Raw genomic sequence first — 17,749 nt, 5'->3', positions numbered from 1 at the left:
TTCTTATATTGCTGCCTTGTCTCTTAAATCAGATCAATAAATACATCACTTAATTTTTCTGTAGGTGCCAATAACCAAGAAGTCTATATCAGTTGAAACCAGACCTAAGGGGCAACCAGAAACTCAGACCAGCAACGAGTCAGACAAGGACCTGACATCTAAATCAGAGCCGAGACGGGTCAAAATATTTGATGGCGGGTAAGATTCAGAACAATTAAGAAACTGATTCATGAATTTTATATTATATTACAATTAGAAGTCATATTTGGATTTTATGTTTTTTGTCTTCCTGCCTCTTCCTATCCCTCATGGTTCTATTGCTACTCCACAGATACAAATCTAACGAAGAGTATATTTACGTGCGTGGACGTGGACGTGGTAAATACATCTGTGAGGAATGTGGGATCCGCTGCAAGAAGCCCAGCATGCTGCGCAAACACATCCGTACCCACTCTGACGTCCGGCCGTACCACTGTGTCCACTGCAACTTCTCCTTCAAGACGAAAGGTTCGAGCTCAGAAGTGTTCAAACCTGCAAAAATCCAAAGCCACTGCATTAGTTTCTGTACATAAGCCATGATATGATAGAGATTTTTAAGATAAACATTTTGTCATCAAAATGCTTGATTAATTTTCTTACTAAAATGCATTGAAGAAAAACATAATCATTTGTAATATATTCTGAGGTTGTATAAATATCTTTACGCAGAAGTTAACCATCTGAGATTTATTCTAATCTAAACAGCCTTAAAGTGTTACAGTAATTCTAAATTACTGGATAGTACCACAACTTTGAATAAAATTATATTAGCAGATTGCAGATTTTTGAGTGCGTTTTCACCACAATTTGTATTTGAGACAATATGTTTTTAATATAATACTGAACTGCTACAATTCAATTCTTCCTTTTAGGGGCTATAAAATTGAAGATGTTTTTTCAATGTCTCTTAAAGCAAGACAGTATGATTCACCATTCTTTATCGAACTTCCCTACCCACGCCGCACTGCAGAACAGTACTTGGTGTCAGAGCAACCCACGTTCATTTAAAAATGTCTTTATCAGTTACTCACCCTTTACATAGAGCTTGCCCAAAGACCGCATTCTCTTACATAAACTCCTTCTGTGCTATTGTTCAAGCTCTACCCACCCGTAACACCTCACTGCCTCTCTTTCAGGAAATCTGACCAAGCACATGAAATCCAAAGCCCACAGTAAGAAATGCATGGAGATGGGGGTTCCTGAGGGTCTCATTGAGGATCAGGATGCAGAGGACTCAGGTACAGTGCCTCGCTACGCAGAGCCTTGGCTTAGAGCGAAATACAGAGGGATCATTATGTGCTTCAAAGCCATAGCTTATCAAAAAAGAAACTGATTCTCTGTAAATTCAGGGGTTATTTACAATATATTTTTACAAATGTAATGGTAACTTAATACAGATAGGTCTCCTTTCCTCCATTTGCTTTGCTTTCGAGCGGGATTGCCCTTTTTTTAAATAGTTCTCTTGTTGATGGCTTGAGATATAGAACAAGGATTGTCCCTGCTTGTGCTCTTGTAGCTATGTCGATCAATAGCTTTGCCATGGTCTAATTAGAAATTCTAAATGCAGCTTCTTCCCCTGTTAACTCAAAGCGCATGTGGGCGGCATGCACAGCGTTTAGAAAGAGGAAATTGCTGCGTCTAATTTTAGAAGAAAAAAAAAAGAGAGAGAGAGAAGCTGCCTGAAAGCATTCTATGGTCCCAGTCTCTAAGAGCATATTTGTTTTTCCTCCTCTGCCTGTGATGGAGCTCAGGGGCGTATGGTGGTCTAGGGCGTGAAACTATGCAGCAGCAGCAGCAGCAGCAGCAGCGGTGTAAAACATCACTGGTTTTCATCCTTAATGTTGGATTTTCTCACAGAGTTAAAGAAACCAACACGATAATAGAAGATCTTTAATGAATGAAAGTGGTTCACTACTACCAAAGGGCCTATTTATTTTCACACCAGCTCTGGTGACTCATATGTTCTGCATTCCTCTTTACATATTCTTTCACCTACAGGAGACCGCAGTCAGGTGAGCAGTGCCGACCGTCAAGACTCAGATGGTGACGACTCCGATGGCCCTGATGATGAGGAGAATGATGACAACGAGGAAGAAGAGGAGGACAGCCAGGCAGAGTCTGGCCTGTCTACCAACCCCTCAGTCTCTGCCAGCCCACAGCATATCCCTTGCAAAGAGGCTGAAGTCCCTCCCAGTGCCCTCCTCGCCCAGATGTCAATCAGCTCAGTCTCCTTACCCCCCTCCCAGCCTCCAGCTCCTGACTCCCACACATCAGAGTCTGACTCTGTCCCCATGATGAGCCCTGTGTCCCTGAGCAAGCAGATATCCATCTCTGGGTCCTGCTACAGCCCCATGCCCATCCCTTACTCTCCTCCACCTGTTGCCACCACATCAGACTGCTACACCTCAGACACAGAGTCAGTGCATATGATGAGCCCAGTGTCACCATGCAGGCAGATGTCCATCGACTACCCTGACTTTGATGTGCCCCCTAGTCCCCCCGTGCCAGGCAAGGGCTCCAAGCTAGGCCAGGTGAGACCCATGTATTCTCATTGTGTGTCTCTCCACCCCTCCCTGTCTGCCTCCCTTCTTTCCTATCCACACCTTTTCTTTGAATCCAGCATGCGAGGCACTTCCACAAAGCTCCTGTGAATGCTCTGAAAAAAGGTGAATAGTTATTAATTCTGACTGGAGCTTGGCAGATTGTTCCAGAGACCATTTCTTCTTAACCTCTTTAAATCTTCTGTGGCAAAATTAGGTCGAGTGAATATTAATTTTTTCTCTCTTTTTGCAGGACGTCTCCTCTGCCCCTCCTGTTGTGGCAACTAGTGAGTCGGGCATACCAGTGGACCGAAGCACTCAGACTTCCTCCTACATTTCCCAAGGTCCCATGCACTTTCCTCCACAGGGTCTTTCTCAAACACCAGGAGCAGAGACCCAAACCCACCTGTTCAGTCACTTGCCCCTGCACTCCCAGCAGCCCTCTCGCTCGTCTTACAGCATGGTCCCAGTTGGGGGGATCCAGCTGGTGCCTGCTGGCCTTGCAGCTTACTCCACCTTTGTACCAATCCAGGCTGGCCCAGTCCAGCTCACCATCCCGGCAGTGAGCGTCATTCACAGAAACACGAGCCCGTTACCAGCTCCCAACACTCCACCCCACCCAGAGGGCTTGCAAACCCAGCCACTTGTGGTCCAGGAACCAATCAGTAGTGTTGTGCCCTGCTTCCCTCTCGGGCAGGTCACTGGTCTGCAGGCTCAAACAATGCAGCCGGTAGGCCTAGAGACACTTAACCTGATGGGGCTGACCAACACAGGCCTGGCATCCACCCAGCTGCTGCCCCAGCAAGGGCTCACCCTCAATGCCACTCTCGGGCTGCAGGTTTTAGCTGCCAACCCCACCTCCCAAAGCAGCACCGGCCCCCAGACACACATCCCAGGTGTGCAGATAGTTAACATCGCCCTGCCTGCCATCATTCCCTCTCTGAGCCCCCTCTCCACCCTTAGTCCTCTCCCTTCGTCCTCAGAGAGGCAAGCCAGCCCTGAAGCTCCAGGAGCACAGCCATCTCAAAGTGAACATGGGCTCAGTTCACGGAGCTGCGTGCCTGCTTCACCGCCCACCCCCCTGAAGGTCAGCAGCTCGCTAGAACTGAGCTCAGGCGGCAGGGCAGAGTTCACGCAGACTGTTGAGAGGGAAGAACAGGATAAATCCCCACGGAAGCATCCGTCACCAGCTCCCGAGAGCCGAGCAGACAGTGCTGAAGAGCCACCAGCTGAGGGAGCTAGTGATCCTGCACATCCAAGACCACCGCCAGTGACCAGCTGGCAGAAGGTAATTGATGACTATAATGAGGTATCCAGTGATGATGAAGACAGACTGGTCATTGCCACCTGAAAAACCCCAAATGGAAAGCTCTTCTTGTTCTCTTTTGTAATTCTCGTCACTTTCTAAGACTGAAAACACTTTTCAGGGGTTTGTTTCTTTGCAAATCACCTTTCAAAGCACAGATGCTGACATTCATATTGTATGTGCAATCATATGATAATTATAATGATGACCAATCATTTTATTTTTACTTTTTTGTCAGCTCCAGACAATTTCTTTTTTTGTACATGTTGTATAGACAATTGTGCCTTTATGGAGTTTCTTGTTTAGGAACCTGTAAATAATTCCTTATAAATTCAGTAGTTACTTGTGTTTATTTCAAAAAAATAGAAGTAAAGAGAGGTATAACAATGGAGGATATCAGTTTTATTTTGGAGGATTTGTCATTCGTAAATTTATGGAATTATAAATGTTGTACTGGTATATGTACATTTCTATGGATTATGGGGCAATGTTTCTGTGTACAGATGTTGTGTTCAACTATTTATTATAATCCATCTAGTGCCCATTATGATTCATAAGTCCATAGGTATGTGCATTATGGTAGCTTTACATTGCTGTATCAATATTCTTAACTGTATCAGTAAAAATTTGTTTACAAACATTTAAGTGGTGTCACTGTATTTTGTCACTTTAACACTAGAAATGTGTCGTCACTGCTTATTTTACAGACGGACTCTGGACTCTGCGCTGTGAAGTGTATGTTTATGATCTATTTTGCTGTCGAATAAGTTTAATTTAATATTATAAATATTATAATTCTGTCTGCAATGATTAATCAATCAATGGCAACAATTTTGATATTTGAGCAATAATTTACAATTTTTAGGTGTCAGCCTCTAAAATGTGAATATTTTGTGGTTTCTGACATCCTTGGCGTTGGTTGGACAAATCTAGTCATACAAAACAATTTGCTGATACTTTACAGACCAAACAATTCATCGATTTTAAAAAGACAAAGATATTTGGTAGATTAAGCATTAATGAACATAACTCTTAGATGTAAGATTAGAATGAAAAACAAAAGTATAAATAAAAACTTACTTGCAAAAATAAATTATTTCTCTCCAAAATGTGTTTAGTAGATTAAACAGTATAAAAATAAAAGAGACCAAACTAGAATTAAAAGATATGAATAAATGAATAAGAAAAAGTAAAGGATTTAAATCCAAAATTAGTTTTAATCAGCTACTTAAATAAACACAGAAAATATGACGTATAAGTATTTCCCAGCAACCACAGGTTAAACCAAACTGCCATAATGAGCTAATGATTAACAATTGTGTGCAATTTCCAGCTAATCAGAGATTTTCATAAAAGATATTTTGATCACCTACAGCAACTGTACAAGGTCTGAACCATCAGCCCTCGCTGACGAGCTCCTTGCATGACAGTACTTTGGGATTCTTAAAATAAATGCCACTGTGGTTATATTAGGTCTGCTTCAGCAGTGCTGCTCTGCTGTCTAACCTTTCGCTGTTCAACAGAAAGAGAAATTTCAACATCTCTGGTTTGTTTTATATGAAGAGGACAAAATAAGGTAAGAATTTCCTGCCGAACACAATAAAACAATTCAACATCCCACTTACTATAAAGGGTGATATATGGCACACCTAACATTATCCAGACTCAATCAGCAGGAGGCCTCGCAATGACACCACTTCAGTAAAAATCACCAATTACCAATCAAATGAGTGGCACTTGATTAATAAATGATCATATTTGTTTTATTTTACACCTGAACAAGAGGAATGATTGTAAAGAGCTCTCCAAGGACCAGCGCCAAACACGGCAATCTGGTCTCATTGAGGGAAACTTCGCTCTCATTTCAAGAGGCTTTCCAGTGATAACCTCCTTGTTCCACCCCATTCAGAAGGTGACTCATCCATCTACAGTACAGACCCCATCATCACGCCCCCTCCCCCAACAGCACCCACTGAAACCTGTGGGGGAGCTACATAGCAAGGCGAGCAGAGACCCCTAGAGGTGTTTATCTGCTAGTGCTGAGAAAGGCCAACAAACATCACAGCAGCTGCAATGGTTCAACTGGCTAAACTTTAGCGTTAGCATTTTAACCGACCTCTAACGCTGCTCTGTTTCTCTCCGGACCTCCTGCCATCAGCGTGAGCTGTTCCCCTGACCGGTGGAAACTGTGAACACCAGCCTCAGAGCTGCAGCATGTCAGGATACTTAACCTAAGACTTTTCCACTTTGAGCATGCAGGCACACGCGTGTACACACCAACACACACACACTAACAGGGTCAATTTTCCACTGCTGCCCACAGCAAAGTGTCTCTGAATTAGGGAGCTGCAGTCCCCCCCTCAGTTTCCACAGTTAATTACAACTGGTGGTGGGAAACCATTAGATTAACAGCCACTTTCGAGCTTGTTTGTGCGGTTGGTAATTATTTCTCAATTAAAGAAACACAACAATCAAGGAGCACAAAGTACAGAGCAGGCGACACTTGATATTCATCAGAAAGGGATGACGTACTGTAAGACAGCATCCAGCCAGGGTGATAGATCACCTCGTAGAATATAAATATTGTTTTTAAATATGCACATCTGTATTTTAAGCAGTATTGGTGGTTTATTAAGACAAGAATCTAGCTAAAAAAAAGGACCATAGATAAAGATGTTTGCGCTGGTTATGTAATGCTGGTTGTAAGTTTTAACCCTGCAGTGAGGTGCATTGATTTTTTTTTTTAATTCCTCCTCACAGGGCAGAATCACCTCCTACTAGTGTGCAGCAGTGTTCAGTATGTGCTCTCAAAGTTCAAACTTCAGTATGTGACAACATCACTGCTTTAGTGTGATCAAGTTTTACTGTTGTAATTAAGATTTATGAAGTACTATTTTATTACTATTTTCACTGAATGACATAAAATACAACATTGTGATGTTATTTCAAGTTGCTGTAAACACTTTTTAGTCACATAAAGAGATTTGTGAGGAAGCTTCATAGAAAAAAAAATAATTCTGATCTATTACTGCACACTATCTTTGTACTATGTATATTCAACATACACACATTTAAAGTCTAATGTGGTCCTGGGTTTTAGTCTCATCTCTATTCTCATATTGTATTTTTCTTATTTATGGCTTTTAATTGTATTTTATTTCTTACCTCCTTCTCCATGATCTCATTTATGATTTTAAACAAAAAGAATTTTCTGTGGAATTCAAAAACATTGTAAATCCTATAATAAATGACTCCTAAACTTACACTTAACAATAAAACTTTCTACTAAACTCCTGTACGCAGTGCTCACTATGACAACAGTAAGTGAAACCTGCTGCTTGACTCCCACCTGCTGTCTCACCAGAGCAGCTGCAGCTCTTCCACACAGTCCAGCAACACTGAGGCTCAGGTCGCCTTCTCTCACCCTGCGTCTCCCTCATCCACCCACTCAGGACCGAGGCATCTCAAGGCGGTGCGCCCGGCTGCTTATCAGCGGCCCACTCCTAACAAACATCATTGTCTGGGTACGAGCCAAAGGACAAAAGTGTGCAGGAGGAGGAGGAGGAGGAGGAGGAGGAGGAGGAGGAGGGAAGCACTTGTATAAAGTCAAAGGGCTGCACATGTGGGGCCACACTGACAGAGAGACGCACTGTGACGCCTCTGTGATCTCCGGGACTCTGCGAAGGAAACACACGCTGGATGATTAATTTTCTACTTCTGGTGGATTATTAATTTTCTTGAGCGATATTTTGTCTCAGAAGATTCTGGAAAAATGGATTTATACATTTTGATTTCCGCACTATCAGTGATGCACTCCTGGGTTTTGAGCACAGGTAACTTTTGCGTCTTTTTACGAGCTAAAGACCGATTTTAGCAGGTTATTCTGGAGGCTTAACGCTGATTGTAGTTACATAATAAACAACATTTGGATAATTTAAATGATATAATCCGACCTCTGCAAAGCAGCAGAGCAAAATCTTGCAGAAATTACGAGACTCGACGTTTGCGCTGTGCACCGTCCTGCCATGTAGCTCCACAGAGATATTCCTAATGCACTGTTTTGATCATGATTATCTCATTCCAGTTCTATCGGCGCCTTCTGGAGAGACACCCACCGCCTCCGCAGCCACCCAGGGGCGCCATGTGCGGACCAAACGCTGCTCCTGCGCCACTTTCCTGGACAAGGAGTGCGTCTACTTCTGCCACCTGGACATCATATGGGTCAACACACCTGAGTAAGTCCCAGTAACACAGTAGCCTTTATTTGAGCTTAAACAGGAAACTGATGATCTATTTGAATTATTTGTTAGACAGTGAAACAGTAACAGTAAGATAACTGCACCGAGGAAGTTCGGTCCACTTTTGGAGACTTCAGTAAAGTTTCCCCAACTGACTTTTACTTTAATAACTAACTTAAAAGCATCTGACGTCAGACGCGACTCTTTAAACGTCACCTGTTGGTTCTCACCGTGTCACCGTTCCGTCCCTGCAGGCGCGTGGTCTCCTACGGGATGGGCAACGCTCCGCGGACGAGGCGCGCGGTGGCGGATTCCATGGCAACCAGCAGCGGACGTCGCTGCCAGTGTTCCCGCGAAAACGACGACACATGCAGGAACTTCTGCCGGCTGGAGAGCCGCCTCAGGTGTGTGAGACATCTCAGACACAGTCATGATAATAAGCCGTGCTGGAGTCTATCATTTCAGTGCTCGTCAGAACAGGTTTGGCATCTTAAATGTCCTAAATGTGCCGGAAAGGGATGTCATGTGACGCCGTCCTGGTGTTCTGTCCTCAGGTCTGGGTCGCTGCCAGACGTGATCCGCTCTGCCGACGGCGATGGCTGTGCTGAGGCGCAGTGCAAACCCAAGCTGGCAGGAGACACGGGCAGGATTAAGAGGTGAGACGACTTGCTCAGACTGAATGCCAGTTTGTCTGTTTGCAAAATAAATGAACATGGTAATGACAACATCACACGACACCGAGGTCCTCTGGAGGGCAAAATATCTCAGAGTGCATGTTTTTGTGAAGCTCAGTGAGCCTGAGACTGAAACACGTTCATCAGAGACCAGAATTTAAACATAAGCCCCCCCAAGCAAGTACTTCCCTTTATAGTATGATGCCTGAGCAGCATTGTAAAATCCATAAAACCTCTAAGATTGTATGGAATCCACCTAAAGTCAGCTGCACCCCTTTCCCTCACTTCACTGAGAGAGTAATGTCTGTGATCAGCCTCTCTCTGCCACAGCTGCACTCATGTACCGTCATGTTTCACACTAACTAAAAGTAATAATCAGAAACACACACACACTGCACGATCACTGCTTCAGTCTGCTCAGTGTGTCCTCCATGACAGTCAGTGGTGTGAATGAGAGCGACAGCTTTAGGGTTACTGTTACATGACCTGAGAGATGGATGGACCACATGTCTGACTGCTTTCTGTCTTCGCCTACAGGACGAAGAGCAGCAATAAGAAACGGGTGTGGCCTCTGGCAATCAGGGCTGCCTTGAAAACCCGCCTGCTGCTGGCGAAGTGGAGGGCCAGACAGCGCCACAGGGCGAGGGCGTGGGAGGGTGAGAGCAAGGCGTCCTAAAGACGGCAGATGACCTCCGCACCTTGTCGCACAGAGGGGGAAAGGGGCCCATAACCGTGGGCCCTTCTCTAAAGCCTTCTCCCAGCGGGGAGCCCTGTGGAAGACAATGGAGGGCCCAAACAAGGCCGGCAGACGTCCTCCATGACGGCTTCGTGGCCGCGGCGTCGCGAGACGTCTGCGGCAGAGCAGAGAGCATTTACAACTGGACTTGTCGCACTTCGTCAGACAGATGAACGAGGTCGGAGACGATGCAGGGAGTTCAGGTGAAAGGAGATAAGCCCAACAGAGGACTTGGCCCTGGGCTGCAGAATCAAGAACGTTTTATTGATCTTGTAGGTGTCAGGGTCAGACGCTGTTACTCCTTTGGACCAAAGAGCATTTCAAAAACTCGACATTACTGGAAGGACAAACCATAAACCCCCGTTACAGAAAATAAAGCCGCTGCCATATATGGATGAAGGCAGTCCTAGTTATTATATTTAGTCTGCCATTGTAGCAGACCAGCATGCCTACATAGAAGGGATTGTGTGTGTCAATGTTTTACACAAGACGTTATTTCACTGACTGAAACTATTTACTGCATTTTACGTAACAGGCCGTCCTCCTGTATGTCAGGACCCAGGTCGCTGTAGCTGTGCAGTTCAGTAGCTGCTGGGAGTCTTATGTTATCACAGATTTCTTTCCATTTATCATAATTTAATTTTTCACTAAGTATGTATGTTGTTGCTACTGTCTATTTATTTATTCTTTTTAGACGTTGTAATTTGATGGCCATATTGGCCCGTCACATGCTTGGTTTGTCATTTCTATGAAATGTTTTGTCACCAAAGTGCCAAATTTTGGCCGAACTTTAATAAATTTTTACACACTTATTTAAAAACAGCTGATCAGCTCCTTCGTTCTTGTTGCTGTATGTAAAGTAGATCACTGACCAGAGAAAAAAAGGGTTAAAGTAAAGGGAATAACAGGCCAAATACTCACATTTTATAAGTCAGAGGTGCAACAGAAGCAGTCAGGGTTCAGTGTTACAGGAGTTTAAGGTGGTAAAAAAAAATATGTGAGACAAAGTGTGAGAGACGGGGACAAGGAGAGAGACAGGCTGATGTGATAACATGAAAGTGTTGATGTGGAGGACAACAAGGCAAAGAGCGATAAAACCCCGCTAACCCTGCCCTTTCATCTCTGTGCCAAACCAGAGTACACACCGATTTCTGAGTCGCCTCAAAGTGGATTCAAGGCTTCTTTCAGCAGCTTGGATTTCAAAGACACGTCTCTCACATTGTTTCTCAAGTCAAAAGTCTCACAACTTTTGCTGATAAGTGACTCAGCTAAAACTGAGCAATGTCTCAGTTGTTGTACGTTATTCTCGGTGCTACCTCGGCTCCTCTCTCTGTCCTTTGATGATTATTGCAGAAAACGCCCATCATTTACAGCTGCTGTCCCTTAATCACCCTTTGCCACTCCTCCTCCTCCTCCCGGGGATGTGCATCTGGTCTCCTCCTTAAACGAAACCTAAATTCCTGACACTTCCGGGGTTATCTTCATCTCATCTCATAAATCATTTCATCAAACTTAGGTGAATCACTCATCCGGCTAATTTTGCTGCTGTCAAAAGAAAACACTGTGTCATGAAAACACCAGCTTTGCAGGAACTAAGACAACAAACCCTTTTATGCCAAGAATCCCTTAATATGAGTCACCCAGCAACGGTTTAGAAAGTAAGACTTTCTGCAGAAGAGCTGTAAACTCCTCATTGGACGATGATTAAAGCAGATAGTTCTTCAAAGTTATTTCTATCACCACAGGCACCTTTTTTTTTTCCATTTTAAATTGCACAGCAGAGATTAAATCAGTGAAATGTGCATCAATCTGTCAGATCTGTCCCTTCTGTATCTCAGTCACTCATATGATGAATGTCATACAAGTTATTCTTGGGTTCAGTTCAAACATTGGTGCGCTCCCATCACTCATCAACAGAGTTGCTTGGACTGGCAGCAGAGAACAATCCAGTGCAAATTGGTTGAAAAGTCTTATCTATCCAGCCCATTTAGCAAACAAATCCACGGTGGATTCAGCGCCTCGGGCTTATTGAGGGAGACGCTGCTGTGTCCTCCTGCGTGCGTGGTGCAATCATAATAATACTGATGTCATATTTTCCAGGCAGACCAACTTACTTTTGTTGGCAAAACAATTGTAAGACTTGTCTGCTGGAGGAGACAGTTGGGACAGCAGATACAGGCTAGAAAAATGCATTCAGCTGATAGAGGTAGAGTGTTACATTGGTCCCTGCAGCCAAACAAACCTGTTAATGGAAGAAGATATTGCATTGCATTGATATTGCACTCTCTTGGGGTTGTACAGGAAAACCAGCTCAAGCTGCACACTTTTCAGTTACAATATTTCTCTACACGTATTTATGAAAATGACGCATGACGTAGGTGATGCACAAATTGTTTTTGACCAATATTCAGTGGTGGAGGAAGTATTCAAATCCTTTACTGAAGAAAAAGTACTCATTATGCATTGTTATATATACATTATGTACTGGATTATTGTTAGCGGTCATTCATTTGTAAGAAGCATTTTAACATTGTCGTTGATCCAAATGAAGCTTACTGGAACTGTTTTACATCAATCAATAAATCAATCGATAAAAGACATGTTCTTCATATGGTTTGTAAGTAATATCAGAATCTGAAAAGTAACAAAAGCTGTCAATCACTGTAGTGGAGTAAAACGTACAATATCTCCCTCTGAAATGTAGCAGAGTAGAAGTATAATGTGGCATTAAATGAAAATACTGAAGTACCAGTAGCTCAGAATCGTACTTGAGTAATCCTACTTAGCCGCTTCCACCACTGCATTATATTCCACCACATCTCTGTTGACAAGCCATATCACTACAGCCCTTTTAACACACTGACTGGACAGCTTATCAGCTCACCTTTATCAAAACGTCTGCTGCATGTTTGCTTCTATGACTATGACTAGTTCACTCTTATCTCCAACATCATGGCATGCCCTCCATGTCATGAGCCAGCTGTAGCTTTACTAAGCTTCCAGTTCTGCAGTCGCTTTGTTAAAAGGAGACACCTCCATGTACCTGCACACTGAGGAGGTTAACAGCATGTGGACGGGCCTGGGACCCAACACAATGGCACTTACCCTCTAAACTATGCAGCTCTATGCAAGGAACTCCCCTGAGACATTAGCTTTTGGCATAACTCATTAGTCTATTGAATAGAGCGAGCGCTAACATAATACCCCATTACACAGCGAGGAATCTCCTCGACTCGACAGGAATTCTCGAGCTCAGGAGGCAAACAATAGGACTCTGTGAGAGGAACGTCTGGGAGGGGTGGACTGGCCTCGACTTCTGACGTCTGACCAACGCCCCGCGTTTACCTCCACACGCCCTGTTTTCAGGCTAATGCTCCCAACTGTGCCAAGGCATCTCACGATACCCTGCTGCCGCCCGACCCGAGGGGATTAATTACTGTGGCCGGGTGAGTCAAACTCAGGATTTGGCTGAAAAGGTCAGCAGGAGTCATCTGGATGACTGAGCACCATGAGAAACCTGTCAGGGAGATTCACTTCAGGAGGGGGGGGGGCTGGGTTGGTGAGGAAGACGTTGCCCTTTTAGAGAAACTCAGACTGGTAATTTCAGCGTATCTCCTCTGTGGTTGAATTTGATCCACATCTGGGCGAGAGAGGATGACACACTTCTCAGACAACTAACTATAGGAAACTGTGCAGGAATCTCTGAGCTCTTTATCCGTCTGTAATCCCACTCTCAGTCATACCCAACCCAGAGAATCCCTCTCTCCATGCCAGGAGCACAGCAAATACAGAAAAGCATTACAGGAATATCCCTGAGATATTTAAAAAATGCTTTGCTGACAGACATGACTGAGGATGAGTCGGTGTCTGCAGTTATGCTCCTGCTCTCCCTGGCTTTATTTGACTTTACTGTAGTTTGAAATCGAAGTGAGTGGGGGGTCCTGTCAGCTGTTACTCATATGCACATTTGGAGGGAATGTTCAGAATGCAAAGAATTACACAGGAACAGTGTCAGGAACAGCGTGAACCCTGTTAAACTCAGTCAAGGTCGCATGTAAGATTCATAATAACATTCTAGATAGATACATGTTACATCACAAATATATACACTTCATGCATACAGATAATAAATGCATGGCAAAATATGTATATATTTGGCACTTCAAGTAATTATTTGCATTTTTGTGCAAGTGGCTAACAGGTGTTAGTTTTAGAGCATTCCAGATGGGGTTACAATAATTCACCCTGTTGAACCTTCATCAGTGTCTGACAAGTAAAAGCCTGAAGGGTGTTCTATGTGGAAGTACAGTTTAACCTCAGTGAAAGCTTTAAAACAGCAAAATTAACTCACATGTTCAGGTATTTTTAGTCGGGCTGGCAGTGTTGCTCTAGGGATGACGGTGTCAGTCAGTTAATCCATCACTTTGGAAAACTACTACATGGATTGCCACAAAGTTTTGTCCGGACATTCATTGTCCCCCGAGGATGACTTTGGTGATCCACTGACTCCTCCTTTAAAACCATCAGCACCAAACACTGTTTGGCAGTATGTGTCAGGTAAAATAAAAAAATTTTAATTGTTTTTATTGGCAGTCAGTGTTTCTATTGTTCGCTTTGAAAGTGATGCCAACTATATCGTTGTCCTCTGTTGTTGTTGTAGTTGTGGTGCGGACTTTGCTATCCAGAACAATTAGAGCGATTTTTAAAATGATGTATCTATAGCTATCATTCTAATCATTATCTTTTGTTGTGTAACCGGCCCTCAAGTCTTGTTTCCCTGAGGCTTCATTTCATATAGAAAAACTGTTGTAAGATTATCTTATTACAATGATTGTGTGCCACTGATAACAATGACTCTTTTGGCTCGAGGATTTTGTCCCATATTCTGCTCACTGTTATAAATGTCAGGAGTAAGTGTTGATATACTGGACCAAGAGTAAACATTACACTATCTGAGAAAACACTGCACAGAGCAAACACTACTAACGGAATGTGATTTGGTTTTCCAAAGATAATTTCAAACGAAAATACTTAAATAAATTGGCACACTTACAGCAGCATGCATGTTAACACGTGTTATTAAGAGAGTCAGTGTTCCTGTTTGTTTTGCTCTCCTTGGTCACTGTGTTTGTTTGCACTGGTAGGCAGGTGGAGATTAAGCTTTTATTCTTTTTTTCTTGCTCTGTCTCTCAACACATGCTGAAAATCCCTTCTGAGGGATGTATGGGGGAAATGCTGATAGACACCGATGGTGTGTATGGAGCGGTGAAGCCTTTCCCTTTGTGTATAAAAATTCACTTCAAAAAAGACATTTCATCAGGGATCAATTCTATTATCTTAGTTTTAATCTGGTGTTGTATGAAACAATGAGCACCTTTTTTGTGTTGCATGTTTGAGTCACTCAAGCATTTCTTTTATCTGTTTAACTGTTTCATAACACATTGTGTCAGTCTAAGCCAATGTTCCTTTAAAAGTCTATAGGTTACTGTGGGCTAAATAGCTTGTGTTTCCAAGAAGAGACCTGGGACGTTGTTTGTTTGATGACAATCTTTTTAAAGTGAAAACACACACCCATCAAGAGGTCCAATATACTACATTCAGAACTAACTATTTGCTATTTAAAGACACAGTAGAGTAATGGTGTCCTGAGCAGAGAATAAATAACACTGACGCAAATGCATATGAGAGTTTGAGACACTGAGCTGTAGGCGACTTCTTCTACTGGAGAAACTACATTCTTCAGCTAAAAACGTCATCACTACCTCCAGCTGCCCCATCTGTGCACCATGCACCTCTAGCTGCTCGGCCTCGGGCTCCTCCACTCTTCTACTACCACCTCGTCCCCTTCTCCCTCGCCCCAGAGAGCTGGCCTCTGCAGCAGGATCAAAACTGTAAAAATCAATATTCCACACAAGGAAATAATAGCCATGTTCATCCTCTGGCTTGCCTGGTGCTCTTACCTCATCACTTGACTTTGCTTACAAAAGACTAACTTCACTCGTTGTTTATCTCGTTGGTCATTGTTTGTCTCACAGACATTTGTTTTGGTCTGAGATATATAGAACCTTTAAAGTTAGCTGGTTATTATTTAATGTTTGGTTAATCTGTGAATAAAAAGTACTGTTAACACAACAAATTAGTTTTTTAATGCCTGAAAATCTTAATGCTCGGCTACACACATCCTAGCTTGAATTGATATCTATCTTTTCATCTCAGTCTCAGAAAGACAGTGGATACGTTTCTCAAAATGCTGTTGTTTTGGCATTTTTCTTTACACTTTGGACACCGACTGATTTTTTTTTTATCTCCTAAACTGTTGAACTGCTCCTTTAATAAAAGCCTGACACTGCCAGTGTGACTCACACTGACCCTAGACCCAGAACCCTGACCCAGACTAACCCAGTGTGTTGAAGAGGTGAATGACCTGAGCGAGTGTTGGGAGCCTCTCTGCCATCCAGCTGCCAGTGACAGCCAACCTGGGCTGGGACACTCGCACCAAGAGTCCCGCTTGTTGTTTCAACAAGACGGCTGCCAAGTGATAAACTTCTGGGTTTGTCTCATTGTGTCAAGTCTTTTTATATACTCCATCATCGCTCTCTTTAGCTCAGCCTTTCATTGTGTACGGTTGTGCCAAGATGATTGTTCACATTGGAGCCTGAACTTCTGCGTTGCCCTCTATTGTCAACAAACAAAGTATTTGGATCCGACAGCAGTCTCAGCCAAAACAATAACACATGCTACTGCCTACTATGATTTATTTCTGCACTAGTATTCCTAATATATCTGGAGATATTTTTATAGCCTCATAAATTTAGCTGTGCACATTTTCTCGATACAATCTCATGCTAATCATTTAAAATGGAAATAATCATAACTAAGCCATTTTCCAAGTGTGACAGGCGATAATCTTGGGCCAATCAGATTACATAACATGCTGATGTTTTGGTAATTAATGTTATTTGAAAGAGTCTGAACCTTTTCCAAGCCTTTGTTGTAACAGGTAGCACATTACCATCATGTCATTTTGCTATATCATCAAAGGTTTGCTGTAACGTTTGGAGGACAATTAAGAAAACAAATTAGCCTCCAACACGTATCCAATTTCTTTGATGTGTTAAATTTGATTGACGTAGTTCACTGGAAGTTCAGAGATTTAATCCCGTCCTGAGGCGGGAAATAAGGGAGTAACAACAATAAGGGACGAGCTGCAGAATGAGTTCTATAAATACGGGAGCTACCAGGAATGAGAAGACTGTTGACATGTGTGTACTAGTACAACGTGGATGCAACCCAGGTTGTAAATATGCAAATTCTTTGAAGTGCAGATCAGTGCAGGCCAGCGGGTCTGTGCAAAGTGCATTCACACGAATGAGCTGGGGCACCTGTAAGTGAGCCCTTATCGACAGGGCAATGGTTTACGCTTAAACTGTCCAGATTTGGGTTGTGTCCAAGGTGATCTGCTGTACATTGGGGCTTTTTTGGGGTATATTTGGAAAGCATTTCTAAAAATTATCAGAGCATGTTATCATAAGGACTCATACATCAGTGGTTCCAATTTTTTTAGCTTGTGAAACCTTAAAGAAACGTCTGCCCAAACTTTCTCGTCATAGGTTACTTAGACTGTATAGAAAGAAAGAAAGCAGCTGAAAACATATTTACAGAGACATGAAGAGTTAAAACGACTCAGAAAAAAGCATAAAGTTTAGACATAAGTCAGTGCTGCATTTGCAATTACAATTAACACAACTCAGTCAAAAACAACTGCTGGACTTCACACTTAAAATCAAATATGCCCTAACTTCCTTCCTGCAATTGAACTCAGATAATTCTCAGCGACCTCCTATGAGGATGTACGGCAGCACAAGCCAGGAGATGAACTACAGCAGATAGAAGACCTGACTCCTAACCTGGACCCTGGTTATCAGTGAATAAGTGAATTACTAACCAGAAATGACTGTGCATACTGTGGATGATGAAAAGATATCCACAGCTTGGCTAATATCCTTGAAATTAATGTTCAAGGCCGAAGGGTTAAACACTTACATCACTGATAAACTGGGACGTTACGGTAACTGTTAACCTTCATTTGAATTGGTTATGAAAGTTTCTCTCTCCTTCTGTCTGGAACAAATTCCAGACATATTTCCTGCAAGACTTTGTCCCATTTCCCAAAGTGTCTGTCAGTCTGCTCCGAGGCCCCACATGTCCCCACTCAA

General features: G+C 43.0%; 2 protein-coding genes across 2 annotated transcripts in view; both read left to right on the top strand.

The window, feature by feature from the left end:
• hivep1 (HIVEP zinc finger 1) overlaps positions 1-4,491 on the top strand; it is a 53,331-nt gene extending 48,840 nt beyond the window's left edge. The window contains exons 5-9 of the mRNA XM_070846050.1: positions 65-198; positions 332-507; positions 1,176-1,277; positions 2,038-2,570; positions 2,833-4,491. Coding sequence (XP_070702151.1) covers positions 65-198; positions 332-507; positions 1,176-1,277; positions 2,038-2,570; positions 2,833-3,930 — 2,043 coding nt within the window. The 3' untranslated portion in view covers positions 3,931-4,491. The remainder of the gene's footprint in view (positions 1-64; positions 199-331; positions 508-1,175; positions 1,278-2,037; positions 2,571-2,832) is intronic.
• A 3,088-nt stretch (positions 4,492-7,579) lies between these two features.
• edn1 (endothelin 1) lies at positions 7,580-9,682 on the top strand. Its single transcript, XM_070847036.1, has 5 exons — positions 7,580-7,718; positions 7,970-8,120; positions 8,378-8,527; positions 8,678-8,779; positions 9,335-9,682. Exons 1-5 carry the CDS (start codon positions 7,658-7,660, stop codon positions 9,471-9,473), a joined length of 603 nt encoding a protein of 200 aa, XP_070703137.1. The 5' UTR covers positions 7,580-7,657; the 3' UTR covers positions 9,474-9,682.
• The last annotated feature ends 8,067 nt before the right edge of the window (positions 9,683-17,749 follow it).

Source organism: Pempheris klunzingeri, chromosome 16, assembly GCF_042242105.1.
Source record: "Pempheris klunzingeri isolate RE-2024b chromosome 16, fPemKlu1.hap1, whole genome shotgun sequence".
Classification (NCBI taxonomy): Eukaryota; Metazoa; Chordata; class Actinopteri; order Acropomatiformes; family Pempheridae; genus Pempheris; species Pempheris klunzingeri.
This window is presented reverse-complemented; position numbering and strand designations above follow the sequence as displayed.

Coding starts and splice junctions, on each gene's coding strand:
- edn1 (XM_070847036.1), top strand. CDS start 7,658: ATGGATTTATACATTTTGATTTCCGCACTATCAGTGATGCACTCCTGG. Junction 7,719..7,969: donor CTCCTGGGTTTTGAGCACAG/GTAACTTTTGCG, acceptor ATCTCATTCCAG/TTCTATCGGCGCCTTCTGGA. Junction 8,780..9,334: donor GACACGGGCAGGATTAAGAG/GTGAGACGACTT, acceptor CTTCGCCTACAG/GACGAAGAGCAGCAATAAGA.